This window comes from Falco cherrug, chromosome 3, assembly GCF_023634085.1.
Source record: "Falco cherrug isolate bFalChe1 chromosome 3, bFalChe1.pri, whole genome shotgun sequence".
Lineage (NCBI taxonomy): Eukaryota > Metazoa > Chordata > Aves > Falconiformes > Falconidae > Falco > Falco cherrug.
Genome location: NC_073699.1, coordinates 112,198,520 through 112,223,342, shown reverse-complemented (window position 1 = coordinate 112,223,342; position 24,823 = coordinate 112,198,520). Strand labels below are relative to the sequence as shown.

Below are 24,823 nucleotides of genomic sequence, written 5' to 3'. Positions count from 1 at the left end.
GAGAATATGGGGGGCAGGAAAAAGGGTGTAATTCCTGGGGCATTGTATCTCCCAAACCAAGAAAAAAAGATAGTTTACCTATAAGTAGTGATAGAGTGTGTTAGTGTTAGAATGTTGTGGCTATAGCGTTACTTGAATCTCTGATCAACCTACTAGCACCGAGTATGTATAGCTCAACTTGGTTTCTATTTAAAATGGTTTTGTGGTTTTGGGGTATATGCAGGCTTGCTGTTATGCTGTTGCAGTTCCTTACATTTCCTGGTAAGACCAACATCTATTAAGTAACTGGTCGTCACTTAATAACGTTGATACCATGCAGTTCGGCAGTATAGCAATATGTAAAACTGTTATATTTTTAGGTCACTCAAACTAGCTTGAAACTTCTGAACGTTCTCGTAGCTTTGAGATAGCACTCAGGTAGAGGTTTGCTATTGCCAGTCAGACTATTGACTCTCTCCAGTGTTTATTCACTGAGGGCAGGCTCCCAGTGTGGACCTGTAGTCAGCTTAGTTTTCCCTAGACATTTTATCTTAGGTTGCCTCTGCCTTTGCCCACAGTCACATCAGTTCATTAAGGTTATGTGTGCTTTTGGAGTCACTCTTGACATTTTGAATTTCTCTCATTGAATCTTTTCTGCAAAGGTTTTAGTCCTGTGAAAGACAAGCATTCATATATTTCAGACTTGTTTTCTGGTGGATAATATTGCACTTTGGGAAAGAATTGCACCGCTAAAAGAGGCTGAGCACTGCTGACAGAATAACAAATACCTTGCTTGCCTCAGCATCTGAAATGCCCTGTTGTTCCTTTGACTGTCTTTTCTTGCAACCTGATGAATTTTATCCTGGTAGGTCTTGCCAACAAGATCATGCTGCCAAGCAGCTCTTTCTGAAGATTGTCAGAGCAGCCTATAAGGATCAGTTTTATTGGTTTCAAAATCTGTCTGGGATTTGTTGCAGTGTGAGATTTTGAGTTTGGGACATGAAAGAGTTCTTCAAAGAATCGTCGTCTTCAGGCTTGCTTTTTTTTATTTTTTGCCCCTGCAGCAGCCACTCAGAGGAGTGTGTTTATTAGCTTCAGTTCAGTGTTGGCAATACCAGTCCTAGTCAGGCTTCTGGAAATTCACGTTGGTGTCAGCACTGTATGCTACTTGGAGGGAGTTTTACATCAGAGGTGGCACTAGCTGCAGGTTGCCTCTGTGCTGAGTCTTGCCGCTGTACCCCGTAGAGGCCAGTGTCGAAGCAGCAGCTCTGTGTAGTTTTGGGCTGGTGTGTCACACGAAGTGGGGCGCTGGGACCCGAGTTGGTACAAAACCACTGAGTCATTTCTGCCCTGTAGATTTAGTTCCAGGAGCGCAGTGTGGACATGCTCAAACTAGTTCTGCGTGAGCCAAATTGGGATAGCTGGCATTAGTAATCCCAGCTTCGTGCTGCTCAGAAGTAACCAAACTGTTCCCAGGACCAAGTTAGTCCAAGAAGCATTGCAGCCGTGGTTAGTGGTGCGCTCCTGCTGCTCCTGGGCTGTCATGGCACAGGTAACTTGGCAGGTAATTTTAAGAGGTGGCTGCAGAAATGTCCCGAGTTGCTTCAGTGTGCAAAACTAGGTTATAATGTAAAGTTTAACTTTCCCCCCTCCCCCCCCCCCCCCCCCCCCCCCCAGTATGGAGCAAGCTCCCAAGTCTATAGTAATGCATGTTTCTTAAAAGTGCATATTGATACTCCAATTATTTCTTGAACCATCTATTTCAATATATCTTATTTTCTTCTACTTTTTAGAGAAGTGCTATGTAAGGAAAATATTGATCTGTGGTGATTTTTGAAGTGAAAACTTGATGTGAAATTGGACAGTTTTCACTACCATTAAATATTCAGCATTCAGTCAGCATACTGATAAATCAGGTCAGGATTTAGAAAGTCATGTTTTGTGGGTTTTTTTAATTGCACAAGTAGACTATTCTTGTACTTTTATAGGAATATTTAAAATCAAATATTGTGTCTTGATTTCTTGACCATTCCAAGAATATGAAAACCAAAGGAGGGCATTAAGAAAGCTTTTGTTTAGTGTTTTGTAAACTTATTTTCTTTATTTAAGTGACAAATATATAGTAAGCAGGCTTTTTAAATAAAGTTAACGTGAAGAAATTGGAAGTTAAGCTGCAAGTGACTGACAGCATAGGAGAAGTATAATACAGGGGAAGAGGTTTTGAATGTGTGGTCTCAAGGGCAAGTTACTGTCTTGAGGCATTTAAATACTGTCTGTTCTGTTGGTTTTCACTATCCTATACCTGAAACTGCAGGAAAAATTCATACCTTGGGGGGGAAAAAATGGTGCTGTTTTCTGCTTTCTTTATAAAATACAGTTGCTTGTATGTCTGATTTTTATTTAAAGGTTTGGTTTTGTCTCACCTTTTGTATCAGACATGATGTTGTGCTTGTAGAGTCCATATGGTCTTAGATTCACATCATGTCTTATTGATAACTGAGACAAAAGAAAGCATGTAATAAACAACATCTTAAAGGTCCTTCTCTTTCTGCATGTAATGTTTTATGGTGTATACACTGTCATTTCAAAACTGTTGTAAATTTACCAGCCCAGGTAGGTACACATGCTTCCTTCCTGATCTTTATCGTAATTCATACATTTGGGGGAATTCCATTTAGTGATAAATGAACAGCACAGTTTTTATTTACCCCCAAAGGAGAATTAGAGTGGCTGGTATGTAATTTTGTTCTGCCTTACCTCGAAGCATTTAAAATATTGTCATGGCTAGCTATTTTTTCCTAAGGTTTTATTCAGCTTTTTGTGGGTTTCTGGTTTCTAAGTTAATAAACAGGTTGATTTCCAAGCTTCATTGCTAAGATAAGCAAACTCCAAATTTCCTTGGTGTAAAAGAACCTCAAAACTGCAGAGCTTTAACTTTCCTGTTCTCTGCTGTAAATGCATAGTAGTAGAATGGAACTTCTGAGCGAGCACAAGCAAATATTTTTTTCTCTTCGATCTTCTCTTCATCTTTATTGAAGGACTGAGGAGATTTGTAGGCTGCTTTTTGCATATGCTTTCCCCAGGATGCATATATGAGAGTTGTGATATTTTGATGAAACAGCTTAAACTCATTACAGGGTTTCAGAACTTCTTCCTGCCTCTCCTAACGAAACAAGCTAGTTGAATAGTGTTCTTCTGCACAGAGTACAGGACTCGAATTCTTGAAGAAGTAAAATTGCAATGAAAACTCAGTTTCAAAAAGTCTTCTAAATAAGCTTGGCTGTGAAATTGTCCTTGATTAAGGTGAAATTAATTTGTTTATGGAGGAATGTTTTGTCAAACAGGTTTATAATAATTCAGGAACCTCCCTGTTACAAAGGAACACGTTATACGTTGCGAAAAATGTACACAAGTACTAATGCCACAGACTGTCCGCTTTGGTGACATTTGGTAAGTGGAGGCCACATCCAGGTGCAGCAGCGCAGTATGGTAAAACACAGTGTCTGTGGTGAAAAAGATGTGTTCTAATACAGGCAAATGCCTATCAGTCTGTAAGTCCAAGACACAGTGCGGTGCTTGTATGTACAATTAATTGAGTTTTAAGACAATCTGTGTTAGAACTTCTTGGGATATAACTTGTTAGGATATTACTCTTGAAAATAACAAATTTTGAAATTACCTGTTTAACAGGAAACATTAAGATTAAGGAATGCTAAATGCTGCAGTCAAAACATAAAGCACCAAAAAGCATGTGGGAGTTATTAGCCTAATGAGCCTTTCCAAAATTTGTACCTTATTTTGTAACGTACTATAAAATTCATACCATAGTTGAACCAAGCTATGCCAGCATGACAGCGCTGTACCGACAACGTGTAGGTAATAGTTTGGATGAGGTTGGGTTTTGGAGCTGCTCTTGGAGGGTGCCATCGCTAGAGACGGCCGTGTGTTCCTTGGTGCCGGAGCAGCGGTAGAGGTGGCATTTGCTCGGCATTGTCCTTTTCCTGCTCATGCTTCCAGTGAGGGAGCCAGTGCAACTGTCTGGCTTTGCTGCTGCTGCTGCACCTCGTTGTAGAAGGACAAGGTTAGAGGGCTTAGTTTAGATTCTGGAGTAGCTGCACCAAAACTGAATTCATCAAGTTGCGTGTTAGTTCCAGCCATGCAGCTAGCAAATGACGCGCTCGTTATCGTCCTGTGTTTGCATTGCCTAACATTTTTGCTGGCTCTTTTCTCTGAGGTTGTGTACTGTTTAGATGATCAGCGGTTTGCATCAGACAGCTCTTCCTCGTTCCTTGCTGCTAAACAGCTGCAGAATGGGACCATGCAAATAGCTCTGCCGCTATTTATCCTGCCGGCCCTCCGGGACTGTTAGGGAAGCCAAACCGTAGGCTTTGCTTAGAATACAACTTACACACTTAACATAGTTGTTGGGATCTTGCATCTCTTGTTGTTCCAGTGTCTGGGGGTATAAAGATATAAAGATAACTATCACCTTTATCAAGTGCTGTGAGACTCGCTTAAAAAAAATGCTTTAGAAGAAACAAATATTACTGTTGTTCATGGTACAAAATTTCCCTTTGGCTTCAGACTTGAAATAATAGTCTAAGGATACCCTTGGCTCTAATGTAACGACTCTAAAAATAGTGTTTTGCCTCCACGATCCCAATGTTCATTAAGCCCTGGGAAGAGGAGGATTGCAGTTAAGGTAAAGGCATGCGTTTAAATTGCTTTTTCTTGGTTTTGGATAGAATGCTTCAGGAAGTGGGGAGAGAGCGATGATTGCACACATGGCTACAGATACATCTTTACTCTGCAGGCTTGGGGACTTGGTAGTTTGAGTCTGGTAATATTTTAAGCAGCACGTGAAATAATTGTGAAGACTTGTACTGATCAGCTCGGTGGTGCTGCTGGGAGTACGAGTGGTAACCGCAGGGCAGCTTGCTTGACTGATTTGGCCTTTTCTTGAAATTTTTGATTGGATTAAAAAAAAAAAAAAATAGAAAAAAACCTTCGGAATGGCAAACAACTCTTTCGTTACTGTGATTAAGTGGGTCTGTTGAAGACGTAGTACTTACCTGTTTCCCTCCGCGTTCCCCTGAGCTGGCTGTGCAGCCCGGGGCTGGTGGGCTCTGTCCCTCGGGCCGGCCGCAGGGGCCGGGGTCTCTCCCCGAGCGCCTCGCACGGCAGCGCCGTGCCCGGGCCCCGGCCGTGCCTGTGCGGGCGGGGCGGCGTGGGCGGGGCCGCCGGACGGGCAGTGCGCCCTCCGGCCGGCAGGGGGCGGGGGCGCGGGGCGGGCAGTGCGCCCTCCGGCCGGCAGGGGGCGGGGGCGGCGGCACCCTGGGCGCGCGGGGCGCCGCGGGCTGCGTGGGGCACCGCCGTCGGCGCCGCCGCTCCCCGCCCCGCGGCCCGCCGCCAACAAGCCGCCGCCTGATTGGCGCCGCGCCTCTCTCTTCTCTCCCGGCAGCCAATCGCGCCCGGCGAGGAGCTGTTGGTGTGGTACAATGGGGAGGACGACCCGGAGATAGCCGCCGCTATTGAGGAAGAGCGAGCCAGCGCCCGGAGCCGGCGGCACTCCCCGAAAGCCAAGAAAGGTAGGGCCCGCCCGCCCGCCCGCCGCCGCCCGCCGCCCCCCCGCCGCGCGCGCCCGTGCCGGGGGGAGGCGGCCCGCAAACTTTTCCCGGGTGGGCGGCGGCGGCCGCCGTGACCTTCCCCCGCCGCCCCCCTCCCGCGGGCCCGGCCGGGCAGCGCGCCGCGCCTGCCGGGGAGAGCTGGGGGGGCCGGGCCCGGGCCGGCGGGGGCTGCCCTGCGCCCGGCCGGGCCCGCCGGCGCCTCAACTTTGGCTGGGGCGGGGGGGCGGCCTCCCGCCGGGCCGGCGCGGGTGGGAACGGCTCGGCGGGGCTTTGTTGCTTTGGATGGTTTCTTAATTTCTCGTTATTTTTAGGGTACTGGCGATGGCGGTGGTTACGAAATGTGGCAGGCGGTGCGAATGGCTACTTCGGGCTGACTTGGGCAGAGGAGGAAGAATGTCGGGGGGTGGGATACACGTTAGTCTCCATGCAAATACGTATGTCGGACCAGACATCCATTATTTTTTCCATGACTAATTCAGTAGCGATATTTTTTAGCGTGCATGAGCCTCCACGCACGGCCTTATATAACTGACATTTCGACTACCGTTTTAGGCCAAAATCGCAACAGAAGCTATCGCTTACAGGGAGTAAATATAAAAAGGAAGTATTTGCAGTTGTAGCACAAGGGTATCAATTCCTCTTGTAGGTGAATATCTACATTTGAGAATTCCCTGAAGGCTACAAACAAGCCAAAGAAAGAAAGGAGATAATATTTTAAATGGCATCCTTGCAAATTATTTTGTTTTCAGACTAAAATTTAGGGCCTGATCTTACTTGCAGCGCGAGGCTGTGCTTATACTGGGAGCAAACTCCATTTTTTAGGAGGACAGTTACTATGTAAGTTTACTTTAGAAATTGAGGAGAGGGCTGGGAGAAAGAAGTGGTGCAGCACAGTCAGTTATTCTTTTGAGCAGCGATTTGTAGGTCAAGCTAATGCAAACTGAAATTCAGGCACTGATTTTTAGTGTGCTGCCTGTAATGAAAAGCATATTGAGCACATATATAAGTAAAGCTGGGTAAATTAGAGGCTGTATTAGGCTTTTTCCTAAATGTGCATTATCTTAGCAAATAGAATTTGTGTGCCTGTGATTTACCTGAAAGGCTAGAAAAACAGCTTGAAAGAATTTGATTATATTATAAATCAGAAAAGCCAGACAGAATAATTTCTAAGTTAATTTTTCATGTCATAGAAGTTTGATTTGCATTTGTGAAGTTACAGATAAAAATATCAGTAAACTAATCTGGTGCTTCCTGGGTTTTGATTTTCTGCTATTTTGTAGATTTAGAGTTTTAACTGTTTTTACAGATTTCAGACTGGCATTTTATAATTGGATCCTTACCAAGGCTTACAGATATTAAAAAAACCCAAACAACAAAAACCATGAAAAAAAACCCCACCAAAACCCAACCCCAAATACAATATATATATATATGAAGCAGTTGAAAATAAACAAGGTTAATCTATCGTTGGAATTACACTCTTGTGTCATGAAGCAGAAAGACCAAATTCTTATTTGCTTTAAAATGTTATGTTTCAGCATACTTGCTGTAAAAGATAATGCCATTCATAGTATGTGCTTTATTCTTTTCTAATGCATGTGTATTTTGAAATTGTGTAGTTCTGTTTTTAGTGGGTTCCACTGGAATTATTTTTAGTCTTCTACATTTACTTTTAGTTACTTTAATATTTGTGGTAACATCTGCTAATATTTGCAATTCACAGCAATTTTCCTGTAAGAGAGACAATATTTTTCTGCTGATTTGATAGCAGTAGCTGCAGTTAGGATTCCAAAATGGTTTTACTGATGCCCCTTCTTTTGCAGATTCAGCTGTATCTCCTGGGGTTGAGGTTTTATGGGAAAATAAAGGAAATTTTGATGAGCAGAATTAAAAAGTAATTTTAAAAAACACAATTCTAACTTTATGTTAAAAGGGGGGTGGGGAGGAGAAAAATAGTATCACTTCACGTTATGCATGTGTGAAGTTGGGAGTCAGTGCAAGGTAATCTTTTAGCTTAAATACCAATGTAAGAAACTTGCGAGAGAGTGACACCTCTGAAGGGTTGTGAAATTTGCATTTATTAGTTACCTAAACAGATCAATTAATTCTTTCTTTTATAAACTTTGTTTTGGCCTGTGTTGCAGGTTGTCGTCTTGCACATTGAGGAGAAAATAGAACTAAGTAACAACTGCCAAGTTTAAACAACTGTGAATGAGTGTGTCTTTTGGAAACACATTTTCCAGAAAAGTAAACTGACAGTTCAATACCTTAGCAATGACTAGACGTTATTTGAGAAATGTATTATAATTTAGTTATTCAAAACATGCAGTTATTTAATAGCTCATAATTATTCTCTGTGCAGTAAAACAAATACCCTTCTGAATTTTTAATGCATCTTAAGCCTTGGCCTTGGACAGTTAAGATAGCTATCATTTGACAAATAGTCTTGTTTCTTCAATTTATTTAATGAACTCTTACATCAGAAAAGGTGATTGTTTTACAGGTATTAAAAATGCGATGCATTTTGCCCAATCAGTCAAGGCTTTTATTTTTTTTAAAAAACTTTTCATCTTGCAGTAGGAATACTCTGTATTTCTGAATAAATCCTCACAGGCTGTCAGTTCAGATGGTCTTAACATAAGAGGTGGGCCTTACTAAATCTGTGAAGTTGAGATGGCATTTAAGAATCAGCAGCTGACAGAGTCTAGGGCAGACACAAAGTACAGATTGAACAGTTTTCCTTGACCTTGATCTGACCTTTGTTTGCAAGTGATTACTGACACAAGGTTTGTAATCTCCTTTAGAGCATATTTAGGATGGCACCTGGCATTCTCCTCCATGTACCAGTCTTTTCTAATGTGTTTGCAGGTGAGGTTTTGGTTATGCCAGAGTTGTGCTTCTCAAAACTCATCTGCTCTTCACTTGCACTTCTTCAGCTGTTCAGTGTTGTGCATGTTTTTGCTTTTGTAGTCTGCATTAATGTTCGATAGTTCCTGCCTGGCTTGGTCGTAGGTTTTCATAGCTGGAGTAAATCCGTTGCATCTTTCTTCTACCATGTACAACAGCGTAGGAGTCCTTGAGCAAAAGAGGCAGTTCTTACTAATTTATTTTTATACATTGAAACTTTGCGAGTTGTTGCTAAGGTGATGAAGGCATTTGAGATCTAGAAAGAAATTTAGTAGGATAAAAGGGTATGGCGTGGGGTGGAGGGCACAATGCAACCCCCCAAAAAAGAAAACAATTTGGTGAACTTGGGTAGCATCAAAGACTTTTATTGGGGCCAGCCCCTGTTATCTTTGACATGATTACTAGGTGGTTAAGAGCCAGCAGCCGCTGGTGCATGGTCAACAGCTAGTAGAAAAATGATCTAATACATCTTTGTTGCTTTTGCTTTTTCTGAAATTTCATTTATTTGCTAAGCATTTATCATCTGCTTCTTCCATCTTGTAGTTAATATGCTTCTGTCCTGCCTGCCAAACTCATAGGAAAATTTGTTCAAATCAAATGCATTAGCACAAGATTCTTCATTAATTCCCTTTGTAAGGGGAAAAAAAAACCAAACCCAAAAGAACCCGAACAGCTTCGCTTTCAGTTTATAGTTGAAATCTTGTGTCCATTACAGGAGTAGAATCGACATTTTTTGTTTTTTTTTTTCCTCTCATTGGGGCATTTCTTTATATATGACAGTAGCAACGTGCAGCAGTAGTAAGCAGTAATATCAAAGATGAGTGTTTCTTTCAAGAAAAACACTTCTGGAATCTCTGATTTCAGACTCTGTCTTCCTGTCAAAAGCAACTTTAACTAAATAGAACTGCTAAAAAAAGTATGGTAATACATAAAAAAATCCAGTGGTTTTAACAGGCTATAATCTGCTTTAAGGTGCTAAGCAGGCTCCAAAATGTAATCAAACAGTGCTAAAATAATCTAGGTAGTTTCTGTTACGGATTATGTGACAGATCAAAAGTCTGTTCTTGGAGGAGGAAAGATACTGATGTTACACAGGACAAAAGTTTGCTCTGCTACATGCTTGTGAATAATACCTTTTAAACACTCCTCTTTTTTTGGTGAGGAAGAAGAGAGCAATGTTTTACTTCTCCTGTGCTTATTTATATCTCTGTGGTAGTGGTTCCGTGCTGTGCTGTTCAGCTCGATTTGTCTTAGCTGTGTTCCACTTAGCACTTCTATCTAGGCAACAAACTCCAGTGGCATAACTCGTACTATTGTCTGGAAGGAATACTGCATGTGCCTCTTTCATATCTTCTCTCTATACAGAGTCAGGCTGTTGGGGGTGGGGGAGAAGTCTGTAATTTCATTTTGCCAAAAGCACATGCTGCATAAGGCAACTTGAGTGGGAGTCTTGTCATGAAACCAAATGATCTCTTAAAAAACCAAGTTGTGTCACTTCTTAAAATAGAGCTGGCTATTGTAATGCAGGCAAAACACCTGAATCGGGTTCACTGTATCTTGGACAGGCCCTGGTGATTACTTACTGTAGTACAGTTTTAAAGACTCAAACCATTGCAAATAAATCTTTTAAAACTTTACTACCTTAAATGGTTGTACTGCTGTTTTCCCATAGTTCTTATCAGATTTCAGGGAGAGTATGAACTACAAGATAACACTTAGTAAATAATACTGCCCCAGAGGTAGCGTGAGGTTAAGGTGGGTGAATTATGAATCAATTATCATCTGTTATAAATATTACGCCTTTGTTTTATATTGGTCTGAATGTGAAGTGCAACTTCAGGCTCCCGCTTCACAGATTCTAAGTAAATATTGTCATAATGAAAGTTACACTGGATTTTCGTTTGTCTGTAAGCGTGACAATTGCTGGAATAGTTTCAGATTGCTGCTGTAGAAAAGGGAAATGTAAAGATGAAACGATCGGGTTAAGTTCTGTGATAGTAGAAATCCTTGCAGGTTTTTTGTTAACTACTTTCATAGGCATTCTCACTTAGTTCCAAATAATTAGCTGTACTTGAGAGTCACATAACTATGCATCCTGTTTACAGAAAGGTAGGCCTTGGATTGCCATCTGGATGTCATCACACATGGAAATCATGGCCAAACGATGCCCTGATTGTTCTTTAAGTTACATTAATTTATTAGTTCAACTTGTAGTTGGAATAAGTTTACAAGTTTATTTCCAAACAGAAAAGAGCTTGTGAGAAACATGGTTGTGTAGTAGTTGGAATGTAGCTTATAGAAGGATGTTAAAGTTCTGTAAGTTGTACGTTTGTAGCAAGGATAACATGAAATTATATTCTTACCGAAGCTCTGTTTCCAACAGATTTAATGAAAAACCTAGAAAGTAGAGGCTTCAAAATTTCCTGGCCGATGACTGGGAAAAGGCAAGGGAAGAAGAAGGTCAACAAGATAATCTGGAACAAAGTCTTAAAATTAAATTTACTTTGATTTCCCCAAATCACTGATTTATGAGAAGAATTATACAACTCTAGGCAAAAAGCTGTATTTGGGATTCAAGGGAATGGTACCTCTCATGACAGCTTTTGTCTGGTGAGTATCTAATACATTTGAGGTCTTCCAACCAGTGGAAGTTTTCTTTTATCCCTCATAAATGGGGCCCTTTCAATATGAGACTCGTATTACTTTAAATTCCCATCTTCACTTCTACAGCGATGCTCCCAGTCCCTATGATAGCTGCTGCGCTAAGCTTTTCCAAACAGCAGAGTGAAATTGGTATGATTCATTCCAGCCTGGCTTCTGCCAACGGGTTTAAGAATAGGTGAAGATAAGCCTTCATTTCAGAGATTTAAAAAAAAATAAATCTGTATATTAAAAAAAAAAAGTTAATTCAGCGCTAAATTGCATGTATTGAACCCCTCAAACTCTGTATTTCTTAGCGTAAACTTTTGGAAACATAAAGCCTTAGCACATTCAGGAATTTTCTAAGTTATTAAAAACATCAATGTTTTTGCTTTAGTCAGGTTGTATCATATTTATGTGAACATTGGGAAACTTGTTTACTTACGTGCTGTAATTACAAGGTTGGGGAAGGCTGTAGGGTTGTTTGCCTCTTCAGAAGCCTCAGATGTACTATTGTGTATACACTCCCTGTAAAAGTTTCCACATACGCAGCTGGTAGTGGGAATCCACAGGTGCTCTCTGGCAGTGTGGGACTGTTGAGTGTGTCATGGTATGTGTCTGTGTCACACGTGGGATCAGACCCCCTGGGGTTTGTAGGACATGGCCCCAGCCTTGTCTGCGCAAGCCTCTGCCTGGCGATGCCACTACAAAAACAGAACTTTTTATAAGAAGAATTTAGCAAAGGGCTTGAAGGTGGTCGGCAATGCAGTGTAAGGACTCGGTGCTGATTATCAGACGTTTTTTAAAACAAGTACTACAAGCACCTTGCATACTCGCTGTTAATTTATCTCTGTGGTTTTTTTGTCTTTAACTTAAAAATATGGCCTTCACGATTGTAACAAGCTGGCGTGTTTCTAGCTATACGCTTATTTCTGGTTAGGGCAAATGTATGTATTTACCTAACAAAGTAAAAATATTTTTCTTAAGTGATTATTCCAAATATAAAAATGTTCCATATTTTTCTTTATACTTTTGCTTTTTCAGCCATGCTTCTTCCTTACAGTATTTTTTCCAAGTAAAAAAAAAATAAAATAAATGTATCTTGAGCACAGTAGCAGCATTTCTTGGCAAATTTGCTAACGTTGTCTGCAGTTACATAACCTGCAGTGGGAAGTGAAATAAGGCACCAGACAGCTTTTCCGTATTAATCAATCTTTTTATATTGATCAAGATTAGCTTTGAGACAGTGAGTGACCTGGAAGAAGCTTGGTATTCCACTGCTAATCTTTTTTTTAATTAAGCCCATGTGTTTTGAAATTATTCTTCTTAGGAAAATATTTTTATCTTAATTTTCCTGAAAATAAGTTAAAAGTTGTTAAGTTTCTATTGAAATATTATTCTCCTTGAATAAATATTTTATTCTATTCGGATTTTCCAAAACTTACTTGGAATGTTCTCTTCTGAGTCTTAGAACTGTTTTAATGCTTTTGTGTAGAAGATGCAGAGAGAATTTGGTGATTGCTGTTTTAGGGAAGAGCTTTGAGATAAATAATTTGGAGGTTATGTTCCAAAATAGGCATGAGATGAATTCCTACAAAATGGGAGGATAGGCTGTGTTTTCCAGACTGTGACAACAAACGCTTTTATTTTTCTGTTAAGTGACCTATTTTGTGGCTTAGAATTGTCTTGTTGCTTGTCCCATACAAGAGAGCAAACTCAATGATGACTGCCTTACCTATATTAAAGTATTTGGGTTTGCTCACTGAATTATTCACATAAATAATTATTTCTTGAATTCCTTTGTATTACCTGCTGTTAAGTCAGGGGTTTAACAGACACTTGTTCTTTCTATAGTTTTCTTACCCACCTGTGCAGTCTACTTAATTTTTTCTTTTATAATTGGACTTTCTGGCTTTTATGGTAGATAAAGGTGAAGACAATGATTGACTTGCAATGTATGGGTTTTTTTTTTACCTCTGGCTTGAATCAGTCTTAATTCAGTGAAGTCTCTAATTTCTCCTTGTAATAAGAATCTTCCATACCTCTGCCTTCTTTTGTTTTCTTTTTATGCTTCATCTTTTCAAAAACCAAATATTACTGATATTGATTCTGTGTCATTAACTCTACTAAAACTTTTTAGTGCTTGTTTTTATTACATTTTACCATAATTTTGCATTGTCTATTTTACTTGTTTACGGAGAATGTCTTACACGGAGAGTCTGTATGAAGGTGCCTTGCGCAGTTTATTGTGCAGCGATAAACAAGCATGTTTAACTTCAGGTGTGTGAATACAAAGTTTTGATAGCTGGTTTATTTATGGGAGAGATGCAGGCTCCATTTGTGTGTGTCTGGCCGAGAGCTCTGTTCTGTAATTGTGAGAATCTCCTTCGTAAGTTAACTTGACTTTGTGAAGTCTCTCTGAAGATTCTCATGTCACTGGATTACAAAACTGCAAAATACTGAAGCAGTTTTATATTCCACTTACTGATGGGTGTTTTTAGTACGTTTTCCAAATGAACAAAAAGGATAAACAGTTGTCAGACCAGAATGTATTTTTATTTTTTTAAATCTACCAAACCTTCAAATTTGTTTTGTTATTCCTGCCAAAAGTGTTACACAGATTTACAGGAATGACTTTGTTCTGAAGAATTCTCATTGGCCTACACTTGCTGGGACAAGTTCCTCAAGGAAATATTATAGCAGTCTATAGTTTTTACTTGGGTTTAACAGTTATTGAAATAAGACTCACTGGTATTTCAGTATTTGTAGCCAAGAACTTAGATAATGTCTGACCATTAAATTCTCACTAGCAAATATTTACCTCTTACAGACTTTTCCCCTGGCCTAGGCAAGCACAATATTTAGTTGGATCACCAGTGCATGAAAGCGGTTTAGGATGAAACTTTCAGAAGCAATTAGGAGCTTACCAGGGTTGCTGTTAAAGAGTTAATTTTGTTGTCACACTTACTATCAGAGTTCTGTAAAAGCATTTGATAGGCTGTGATTAATGCTGTAGAACTTCAAAGAGACAGTATTATTAATGTGATGATTGACATAAAATTACTCTAGCGAGAGTATTATAATAGCTGAAAATCTATCATCTTGATGATTATTACTGCAAAATGCCATGGAAATGGCTGGTGAGCTATACATCTATTCTAACTTGCATTGAGAGCCATATGTCTCACTTGAGTCTGGTGAAATGTGAATCTTGCTTTATTTGGCAGCCCACAAGAAACAGTTTAATTGTTGAATGGGAAAGGCCTAAGTGTTCCTGAAAGTGACTTGATTCGTCTTAAGCTCTGGTCAATTTTCTCATGCTTCGCAGTTTTTCAGAGCCAAGTCCAATGCAAACTTCCCTAAGTTGCTGCCAGTAAAATTGGAAACCAAATGCCTAATAGTAAAGTCTGGTGTGAAGCAGCTCAGCTGCAATGATAGCTGACCTCTCTTTCGTCGTGAGTTTGCATCAGAATGTTAAAATACACCCCTTTGCCATCGAGTCATAGGCTTTAAAGGAAAGGGGTGTGATACTGCTGCCAAACACTGGAGTTCTCTTGGGCTATGACCAAGGAGTAGGTCATACTAAGTTTCAGTGAGTTGAGTAAAAAATTGACTGCCCTGCAAAGTGTTGTGTTTCGAGTTGCAGGTGAAAAGCAGAGTGTCTGGTGTTCCAGATCTTACAGGCCTTTGTCAGGGATTGCAAAAGCAAAGTGGACTTTGTGCTGAAACTTCCTTGTCGCTACCAAATCCTTAACTGCTGTCAGGCTCCAGCCTCCACGCTCGCATACACCAGAGCTGTTTTCTCTCATTCCTTGCCTGCGAATGAAAGAGTCTTAAGTTATTTTTCAGTGATGTTTTATTTTTATATTCTGTTCTAGTTCACATTTTATGCTATCAAAAGATGTGTGCAAAAAACTCCTACAGTTTTAAAGTCTAATTTGATCTAAGCAGGTTAATCTTGATTGAATGTAGAAGCTAACTGAGCAGAAGACAAATACATTTGTGCTCTGACTGGGATTTGTTTTCACTTTATTTGAAAAATGGAGGAAGTTGCCATTCCCTGTAGTAACTTTATGGGCCTGTTGACCTTTCTTGGTTTCATAAATTAAGCAGATAACGGTTTGCTGTTGTCTGGTTTGGGGCAAACTAAATTTGGTAATGTTTGTTGTCGGTTCTGTTAACATGAGTGCCAACTGTTGCTGTTGGCCTGTAGTACTCTCTTGTGCTTCTTGAGCAGTGCACTTTTTGGGGCAACTGGAGCATTACAATTAGAGTTCCTTTGCAAATAAAATTGACTATATCTTCTGTTATCAGAGAAGACTGAAAAGCATTTCTCTAAGAAAATATCAATGGGCTGCAGCTGACAGGAATGAAACCCTTGGTTTTACAGAGGAAGCTAAGCAAATCTTCCACAATTCCTCAGCGGATGAAAATTGTTCGGGGACTGTGTTGTACATTCAGATAATGTGTTTATGCGATGTTTACCCTGCTCCTTTGCCTACTTTTATATATTAGACCTGCAGTGATATGCTGCCTTATGACCTTGGATTGTCAGTCTGAAGTTGGAAGGAGATGAGTCTTTCCAAATATAACAGATGCAGAGAAGCAACACTTTTATGCCTGCAAATGTGTCATGATGCTATTACGCTTATTAACAATTAAAGATGTTCCTTGTTAGGTTGAAGACCCAGTTCATAAAAATGGTGTAATATTTTTAATGGGGACTAATGGAAGTGCACTGCATATTTACTACAGTGGGTAATTGGCAATTCTGGTTTTGTCATCCCTGCTTCAGTTGTTAATCGTGGTGTTATCCTTGTACAATATTTGTATGGGAGTGCATGTAGTTTGACATACTGTTTTCACATCTCTGTTCTTAGTGTCTGAACAGAAAGTTCAGGGAAGTTAGTAATGCTATGCTTGCAGTAAATAATAGTCTTTAAAACTACAGAAAAAAGAAATAGTGTTTAAGGCAAGCTTGCATTACATGGCAAAACTGATATCTTGGCACTTTGGAGTGTGCTGCTAAAAGGAGGGCAGTACGCTAGGGGAAATACTACTGAATATGTTTTCCAAAGTAATTTTCCCTTTTTGAAATGCAAGATACTAGCCTATTGTATATATCTTGGATTGCTGCTGGTAATATTAGAAAAAACTTTTCATTAACAAAAATGTGTGCCGTATGTGTTTTTCGCTACTGAATCCCCCAAAGTAAAGGTTAACTCTGCGAGTTGTACTGAAGAAAAATGGGAGAATAAGAAGGTTAAAGGAAAGAAAATTGGAAATGTATACCAAGGAGCGGGATGAAATACGTTACAAAACAGAAGGGCATAATTTTACTGAGAATACTTTACTGTTTTGTGGGAGAAAAATTTCTGACAAGTGACGCGTTGTAGGTATGGTGAACAAAAGGATTCAGTTGGGTAAAAATGAGTAACAGGTCAGATTTGAGTGGACGTAAACAAAAAATGTTGAGTGTGACCTTGTAGCAATTCCAAGGAGTTTAACTTCATACACAGGATATTTAATCTGGTGGTAGCAGCACTGTCTGGATCCTACATCTGTGAGAGGCTTTGCTCTTGTTTCCTCAGCGTTAGAGACTCCTGTTACAGTAATCCCAGTGCTCCGGCTAAATACAAAGGCAGTCCTGTTTCCTGGGAATTGTAGCCTTGGTACAGCTGCATTCTCCAAGTAAAGCCATAGCCCATTACTGGGCAAATGTTTGGGGAAACTGTGTGGTTTTGGTCTTCCGTGCAATTGCAGCTTTTCACTAACCTTTTGAGAGTTCTGTTTGGCACAGTAGAGCAAAATTACTCTTGATAACAGAACATGGCCTTTATCAGCAGTGTATGAAGGGCTAATTGGATTAGCTTTTGGGTCGGCATGTGGACTCAGCAATCCTTTTGGCGTTTTTGTTTTCTTTCCTAAAATGTCACATATTGGTATGGTCACTGTTGAATTTGAACATCTCCAGTTTGTCAAACAGCAGAATAAAACAGCAGGTAAAGTGCTAAGTAGTTACTTTTAAAAATAACTTAGCTAAAGAACCTGGATATTTTTGATTTAATCTTCTCAAATGTTTAGTGATCCAAATAAGGTCATGAAAAATATTTGCGTTATTTATTACATATAAAGACAGATTGACCTAATAGTGATAATTTTAGACTTTGTGGTACAAGTAGTCACATGAGGCCTTACTTTTGCATTTTCTTGAAAATGATGCTGTCAAAATTAATGTTATTCCTTAATTATCTGAGTGCAGCATCATTTCAGGGTCAGAAAAACATTTCAGGGAGAGCAACAGTGAATGTAAAAGCAGCATTTCCTGCATTCAAGTAAAAGTTCATCTTCGTTAAAGGTGGAGATTTAAATTTTGACTAATTCTCTGTATTTACATACAAAATTTGGATGCTCTATTTTTAACTGAGTGGTATATAAAAACTGGCTAAGCATAGAGAACACAGGTTATTTCTGGAAAATCTGTTTGCCAGCAGTTATTTCTTTTGCTGCTTCTTTTGTTTTAATACTTAGCAAAATAGAAGCTAATGGAATATAACTACAGAGAAGAGTGTTTATTATATTTTATGTAGTGGGTTGGCTGTGTCTGTGGTAGCTGTGGTTAGCTAACAAGTAACTTGCTAGGAATTTGTAGTGAATGGTGGGAGGTTGTGTTTATTAGGGAGGGTAGGAGGTAGAAATACACAACTGCATTGAGTAATTGAGAAATTCTAGAGCAAATCTGTGTATTTGTGTACTCCATACCTGCTATTTTAAGTTTAGAAATACTGGCATAGGGGCAGAAAGAATACTTAATTTTTGAGAAGATAAAAGCTCTGTGTTTAATTATTTACACTTAATTGTTTCATCACATTGTGTGGTGCTATGCTAAATTTTTAAATTAAAATTGCATAGAATTAAACCCTGTGGATATTGGTTTGCCATACTTTTGTAATTGTTAAGTGACATTCTGTACTACTCAAGTCATTATGGATGAGTAAGTATTCTAGTCTATAAACTTAAGACTTCCTATGATTTATACTCCTAGTAGTCAGAAGGCATAACATAATAAGGACTTGAATGAGGTGCTGCAGATGTGGATGGTACACTACTGCAAACAGATAATATAAACTACTTTTTGCTTCTCTCTCTGCTACAGAGGGTGACGGTACATACTTCATGTTTTGTAAACTAGATTATATGAAGAAGACTGGAGACAATTCCCGTTTCAATTTTTGTGGACTGGTGTAATACCATACATTTAAGATAGGCTTTCTGCTTGTAGGATTTTTCAGCCTAAATATTTTTTATTTATTTTTCATCTGCTTACCTGCATTTTGTGAATAGCATCAGCTAAGCTTTTCTGGCTGCATGCTTCTTGCAAACTGTTGCATCATTTCTTTGTGTTGGCATGGCATATCCTGTGATGCCATGCTAACTTTTCTTGTCCTGATTATTATATAATTTAAAAAGTTTGTGGTGGGATATAGTAACGTGATCTTCAGCGCTATCATTAAAGCGGAGACTTTGCCAAACATTTGCAGAAATGGGTGTTTTAAATAGCCCAGCTCAGATTTTTCTTACACTTTCCATGGCAACAAGTTCGTCTGTTACGCAAATGTCATCTTAACAGTCTCTGCAAATGCATTGCTCTATTTCTTTTGTGCAAAATGGATGTTTAGTGCTTGGTGCAAACATTTAATGCACATATGCAGTTAGGTGTACATGTGTTTGGCTTCAGGTGTACTGAAATATCTCCCCAAGGTGAGATTTTACTGCAACTCTTGGTTGGAAAATACAGTGATTAAAATGCTACTATTTGTAGCAAGTGATGGTTAATGTGTAGCAATATGTTTATACAACAGGCAGTTTGGTATTAATAAATTACTGTGAAGTTTGTCTTCCATGCTTATTCTGTTCTTCTTTCTTCTGCTTCTGCCATGTAAGTTTGAAAGTGTCTTTTTAAGGACAAAGAGATGTAAGTTCTGCTGGAGAAAATTACAGAAGAACATTTGCGCACTGTATTTGCTTTTGTTCTTGATGTCGAGCAGCTGTTTTATCTCTGCTGCTGCTATTTGTGGTCTTCAAACAGTGGTAGTAGTACTGGTCGTTGAGTTTTGAATTACAGTGAGGGAAGATACATTATCTAAAACCATGGGGCCTGCAGTTTATTTTTCAGAGACCTTGCTTCTATAACTTTTGCTTTTTGAAAGATCCCTCCGGGAGACCTTCAGTGTCATTTGCCACACGTGAACCTGTTGCAGGACAGGCTATGTCCATGCGCTACTTCTGCCTCTCCTGCCAGCCTGCAAGGGAAGGACGTGGAGGGCTGAACTCAGACAAGGGTGGTCAGCCCCTGGTGTTTCAATTACACGGGCATCGTGAGCAGTTCAGGTGCAGTGCCCTGCCAAGTCTTTGTCCTAAGAACAGCGGAGGGGTTGTGTTAAGCCCGAGGCCTAAGAGATAATACGAGCCTCCAGCTGTGGGATGAAGCAGTCCAGCAGAGAATGGTGAAGCCAGCATAGGCTGAACGTCCAGGTTTGTAGTACATGGATGCGACTTTGGCTGTAGATAACTTCCAAGATTTTTCCAGTATTTTTCAAAGTATATAGCTATATGTGTTATGCCTCTCCACCTTTAAAATTAATATATTAAGTTTGGGCAGATTGATAATACAGAACCAAGATCTTCTGTAGCTCTAAATTATTCATGTGGGTCTCAGGATTCAGAAGTTGAAAGTTCCGTTTTGATAATTTTTGTGTGCTGCAAAACATCTCACATCAGCGTTAGTGTTTCACTTGCTTAATAATACCTAAAACTATGCCTACGTAAACAAGTTGTATCTGATAACCTTGTAATGGTATGGCAAGAAAAATGCCCCAGTGATTACTTAGAGTAATGATAGATTGAGGAAAGCAGAGTAATAAATATATTTAAATTTTGCCTTTTTCTGCAGTATTTTCGTACATACTTGACAGCATTGTTGAAATAGGCCTTTTAGTGATACTGTGTATGTAGCCATTCAGATTTAATTGACATCCCCTTTAATGAGATGTTTGTTTCCAAGATTGATCTCTGTCTTCTGTGGCTTGAATTTCACCCTTTGAATTGCTGGAATATGAATAAAAATGTGCTGTATTTGCATCCTTTTTACATATTTTTTTTAATTCTTAGTGTTAGAAAGATTTAGTCTTGAAAATGGACAAGTCAGTTAATGTTGTTGTACTTAGTCTGCTTTTGAATCTGAGAGATCAGTACCTTCCCACCTAGGGGAGGAATTCTGTCAGGGTGTTCGAAAGGGTTTTATGTGTGCATGCACGCCAGCAAGTGGGATGCATATTTGTAGACAAACTGGGAAATTGTCCCAGTATAGCGTATCTTACGTAACAAGCCAGAAAAAGCTTTTATTTCATTAATTCATACCAATTCAGTGAGTGGGGGGGGGGGGGGGGGGGGAAAGAATACATACACCACCAAGGCTGCTCTGTGGCAGCACTTGAATATCTGAGTCTTTGGGCCTTGGGAGGCATCCTGTTGGGTTCTGCAGTCATTTTTGTTGCCAGTACAAGAGCATTTTTCCCCAAAGCATTTGGTAGGCAGTGATTTCAAATTTTGTTTTAAGTTGGAAGCTTTTGAGTTCAGAAATGTTCCCTCCCCAGGTAATAATGTATGTGTGTGTTCAGAAGTACGCTTCAGAGGTTTTTGGCTAAGCTTGCTCTAATCAAGTTTCAAAGCAATATTTAAATGCAAGTAGTCAAAAGGAACTTTGGGATATTGTTGCATTAACGATAGCATTATGTAAGAAATACTGGAAGCTGATGTTAGGATATTTAAGTAACTTCATTTTAATAAAGCAGAAATTATGTTTTTTCTTTCAAGGCTGTAATCTTTTCTATTCCTAGCCTAATACTTACTAGCTTTGTGACTTACCCTTGCTGGTTTTACTCTCACTTCCTCTTTCTCCAACAACTTGCAGTGTGATGTTTTGAACAATGTAGTGGAATAACCTCACCTATCCTACAATTAAAACTTTGGACAGCAATTTAAAAAATGTTTTAATTTGTCATAAGCTATGAGATGGGGGATGCTGAGAGTCAAATATTCCTTGATGCAGTAATATGATGGAGGTGTAAGTCCACAGTGCGTAAGATGCGGCCCCTCTTGAAAAATGAATGAATTAACTGTGCAATGAACCTGTAGTATATACTTTGAAATGTGGCTATTGGCTTAGACCTTTAAATAAAATATGTGCATAACCCTGTGGGTTTGAGATCATGTTTTCAGCAAATTTCTGTAATCCCCATGATTATACAACTACTTCTCAAACACACACACACATATATATATATATATACACACACACACATTATATATATAGGGCATGTCATACTTACCAGCTTTCCCAAAATGTTGAAGAGTTCTTAGCTGTTCTCAGTGACTGTCAGCTGCCCCTAACACACAGGTATGTTGCTATTTGTTTAGCCCAAGTAGTTTATAATCTGTCTGAGCAGGTGCTGGTAGATAATAATTGAAAGGTTTTGTAAACAAGATTTCACTATGTAATGGACTGTGGCTAATGGTAGAATTAAAAAAACCCAAAAGCAAAATGAAGACACTTAAATGCTAATGGAAGAAAATATGATAAAAGAACAGCCTTAGTATTCATATGTTTATAATGGTCATTTTGATTTCACTTTTTTTATTTTTTAGTGCTTAGTTACTTTACTGTTTAATCAGTTCGGTTTATTAGACATCTAAGGTCTTCAGTATTTATATGCTCTGACAGTCATAGTGGGACAAGATTCTTAAGAAGTCACTGCAACATGTTTCTGCATTTTTTCATGCTCTTCTAGCCAACACAATTTGGATTTAATTTTTTGGAGCATTTTATACTGTTATTTTGGGTAGGGTATTTTTTTTGTGTTAAAGGCTTTGTTTTTTTTAATAGCCTGTCTTCCACAACAAACTACAAGTCTGATTTTCACAGATGCTTGAAGGTTTAAGGAATTTACTTTGAAAACATGGTATCTACCAGTATTCTGGATACAGGAACAGAGGAATTCTGGTGCACAGCAGACCGTTGCTCAAACTAAAAATCAAGTTGCATCACTGTTTTAGAATGCATTAATCAAAATAATGTGGAAATGGTCATACAGTTGTCTTTGGCTGAATTTTCTGTAAGGATTTTTTTAGCTTGTGTGTACACTTAATGTTTATTTCATTCTCTCCAATGAGAGAATGTCAAATGTAGAAATACTTTTTTTTTTTTTTTGAGAAGAAACCCAAATAATCTGAAGTTGATTTATAGAACAGTGGCAACTATGGTGTGGGATTGATGCAGACTTTCTTTGATCTGAGCCAGTCCCCGAGGGATTTGACTGGTGGGTTTGTATTATGACACTGTAATTCGCATCATGAAACTGCGTGGTTGCTGTCCATCAGGGTACGACATGCAAATTTGACCTTTTCCCTTCAGCTGTACCCAGGAGACTTGAGCTTTAGGCAGGTGTCTGTGGTGCTCTTAAGCAACAGCACAGGTGGGGTACAGGGTAGATAGGTTGTTACCGAGCAGCGGTAGTTGCTGGCTACAGATATCAAAGGAATACTGGAAACTCATACCAGTAATTTTTTTTCCTTATTAACCCAAGATTTTTGGGGAGGCAGATGTCTATCTTTCACATTTCTCATAAGTGATCGAGACAGTGTTTGAGATAAAATGTGAGTGTCCTTCTGATTTTGTGATCTTAACAGTGAACGTTTGGCACTTAAAGGTTATTGAAGATCATAGCATCTTGTACAGTATTAGCAATATTTAATCATAGAATTCAGCTCTGACTGTATGGAAAGACTGTGATTAACTTCTTCCCTTCTGGCGCCTGAGTATCCTTATCCCACCCCACCAGAAATAACTCACTGGTTTTACAGTTCCATTAGTATTTTGGTAAACAGCAAAAATACGAGCACAGATAACTGTAGGTTGTTCTGAGAAGTCTTGGTTAGATCAATAAAATGAAGTATAGGCAAATAAAGATTATTTCTCCCTTTTTAAATTCTTACTCTGTTGTCATCTGAACTCCTCTGAAATAAGTGGGACTACTGATTATCTGGACATTGGCAGTAGCACAAGATCTCCTGTGCCTGTTGCGATGTTTATGGTAAATATACAGGTATTGTAAAGGTGTAAAGGCAGATAATGCTTGTGCCGGTCTATACAGCATAAGTGAAGGAAAAGGGAAGAAAAGGAACCATATTTAAAAACTAAGTTGCAAGAGAAATTTTGATACATTCCTCTCTTGATCTTTGTCACTATAGACAAGTAGCTACTTTCTGTCTCTTTCATTCATTTTCCTTTGCATCTGTCTTTTGCAATTCTTTTAACGTACGTACACATATATTAAGTTCTGCCCTTCATTTATTCTTTTGTCATTGTTTCCATTTCACTTTCCCTGTGTTTCATTCCTGTATCTTTCTTGTTTAGACCAAGTGGAGGATCCAGCTGGCAGTACCAGCCATGTAGGACCCTTCAGGAACCTGATGGTAAGTGCACATGTGTACTTATACTCAGGCTTCCACCAGGTTCTGCATTCTGAGGCATTTCCCCCCTCCTCCAGGCTTCTGTTACATCTTGACATCTTAAACTGTAAGAAAACGAAGGGACAGACCTTGAGATACTCATTAATATCCTTTATATCAGAATAGTAGGTTGCATTTTTCATTGAAAATCTGCAGGAAGAAATGATGCAAATCCTTCAGGTTTACATGGATTTAAAAAACACTTTGAGAACTCGTGGAGGAAAGTCTGTCCAAAGCTATTGAATATCTTCAGAAGTTCCTGAACTCTAGCTGCATGAAAGCTGGGAGAGCTTACCAATAAAGTATCACTTTTTTCTTGGTTTCTCTTCCTGGGCATCTGCTATTGAGCTTTCAGGGCCCTGAAATGGATGCATCTGGGGCAGTTGTTGCCATACTTGAGCACAGAGGATTCTTTTAAACTTTACAAAGAAAGCTACAACCTAGAAAATGAACAAACAAAAGCTGGTAAAAGGAAAACATCAAAAATTGGTTTGTGTCTCTAGTTGATGTGTGTCAGCAATTGATCTGATGGATCTAAAATTACATATGTACGCAAGTGGTTTTGCTCGCTGTTCTGAGTAAGGGCAAGTAGGTGCTAGATGAATCTTCTCTTCAAATATGTTTATGCTTATAGGCAAAGAACTTTAAACACATCCAGCTGTATCAGTGAGCAGGTTGCATTGTGAGCATGTTGCATTTTTTAAAAAATCTTATTTAGGAGTTTGGCAGAACTTGCAAATGATGTTCTTTCCATCAATAACATAAGGATGTACGTGACTTAAGTAACTCAGTTTTGCATACAAATCATGCTATTCTAGTGATTTCCAAGGTTATAATTGGATTTGAGGTACTAGAAAATTTATATTCTGTAAATGGATGACACCTGGAAAACCTACGCAAGCTTTAGCACTTACAAGTGATTTTTGTTGTTGCTTGTACATACTTGACCTCACACTTTTAAGAGCAGGATATATTTCTAGTCTTTTATAAGAAAGAATTAATTGGGTCTTGGTTTGAAGGCTTTTACAGTAACCTGCATTATGCTGAAATTAAGTGCTGCTGTAGAATTAGGTGTAGAATTGCCTGGTGACTTCATCTAC

General features: G+C 39.2%; 1 protein-coding gene across 8 annotated transcripts in view; it reads left to right on the top strand.

The window, feature by feature from the left end:
* The window catches only part of PRDM2 (PR/SET domain 2), a 73,590-nt gene that overhangs the window by 22,736 nt on the left and 26,031 nt on the right, over positions 1 to 24,823 (top strand). For 4 of the 8 annotated variants that reach the window (XM_055704012.1, XM_055704014.1, XM_055704015.1 and 1 more), the window contains 2 exons: positions 5,441 to 5,567; positions 5,918 to 6,040. The exons of 1 other annotated variant lie outside the window; for it this stretch is intronic. In XM_055704012.1, coding sequence (XP_055559987.1) covers positions 5,441 to 5,567; positions 5,918 to 6,040 — 250 coding nt within the window. Of the gene's footprint in view, positions 1 to 5,440; positions 5,568 to 5,917; positions 6,041 to 23,628; positions 23,688 to 24,823 lie in introns of those variants that run through there. 3 more of the 8 variants (XM_055704013.1, XM_055704017.1, XM_055704020.1) reach the window with 2 other exon arrangements.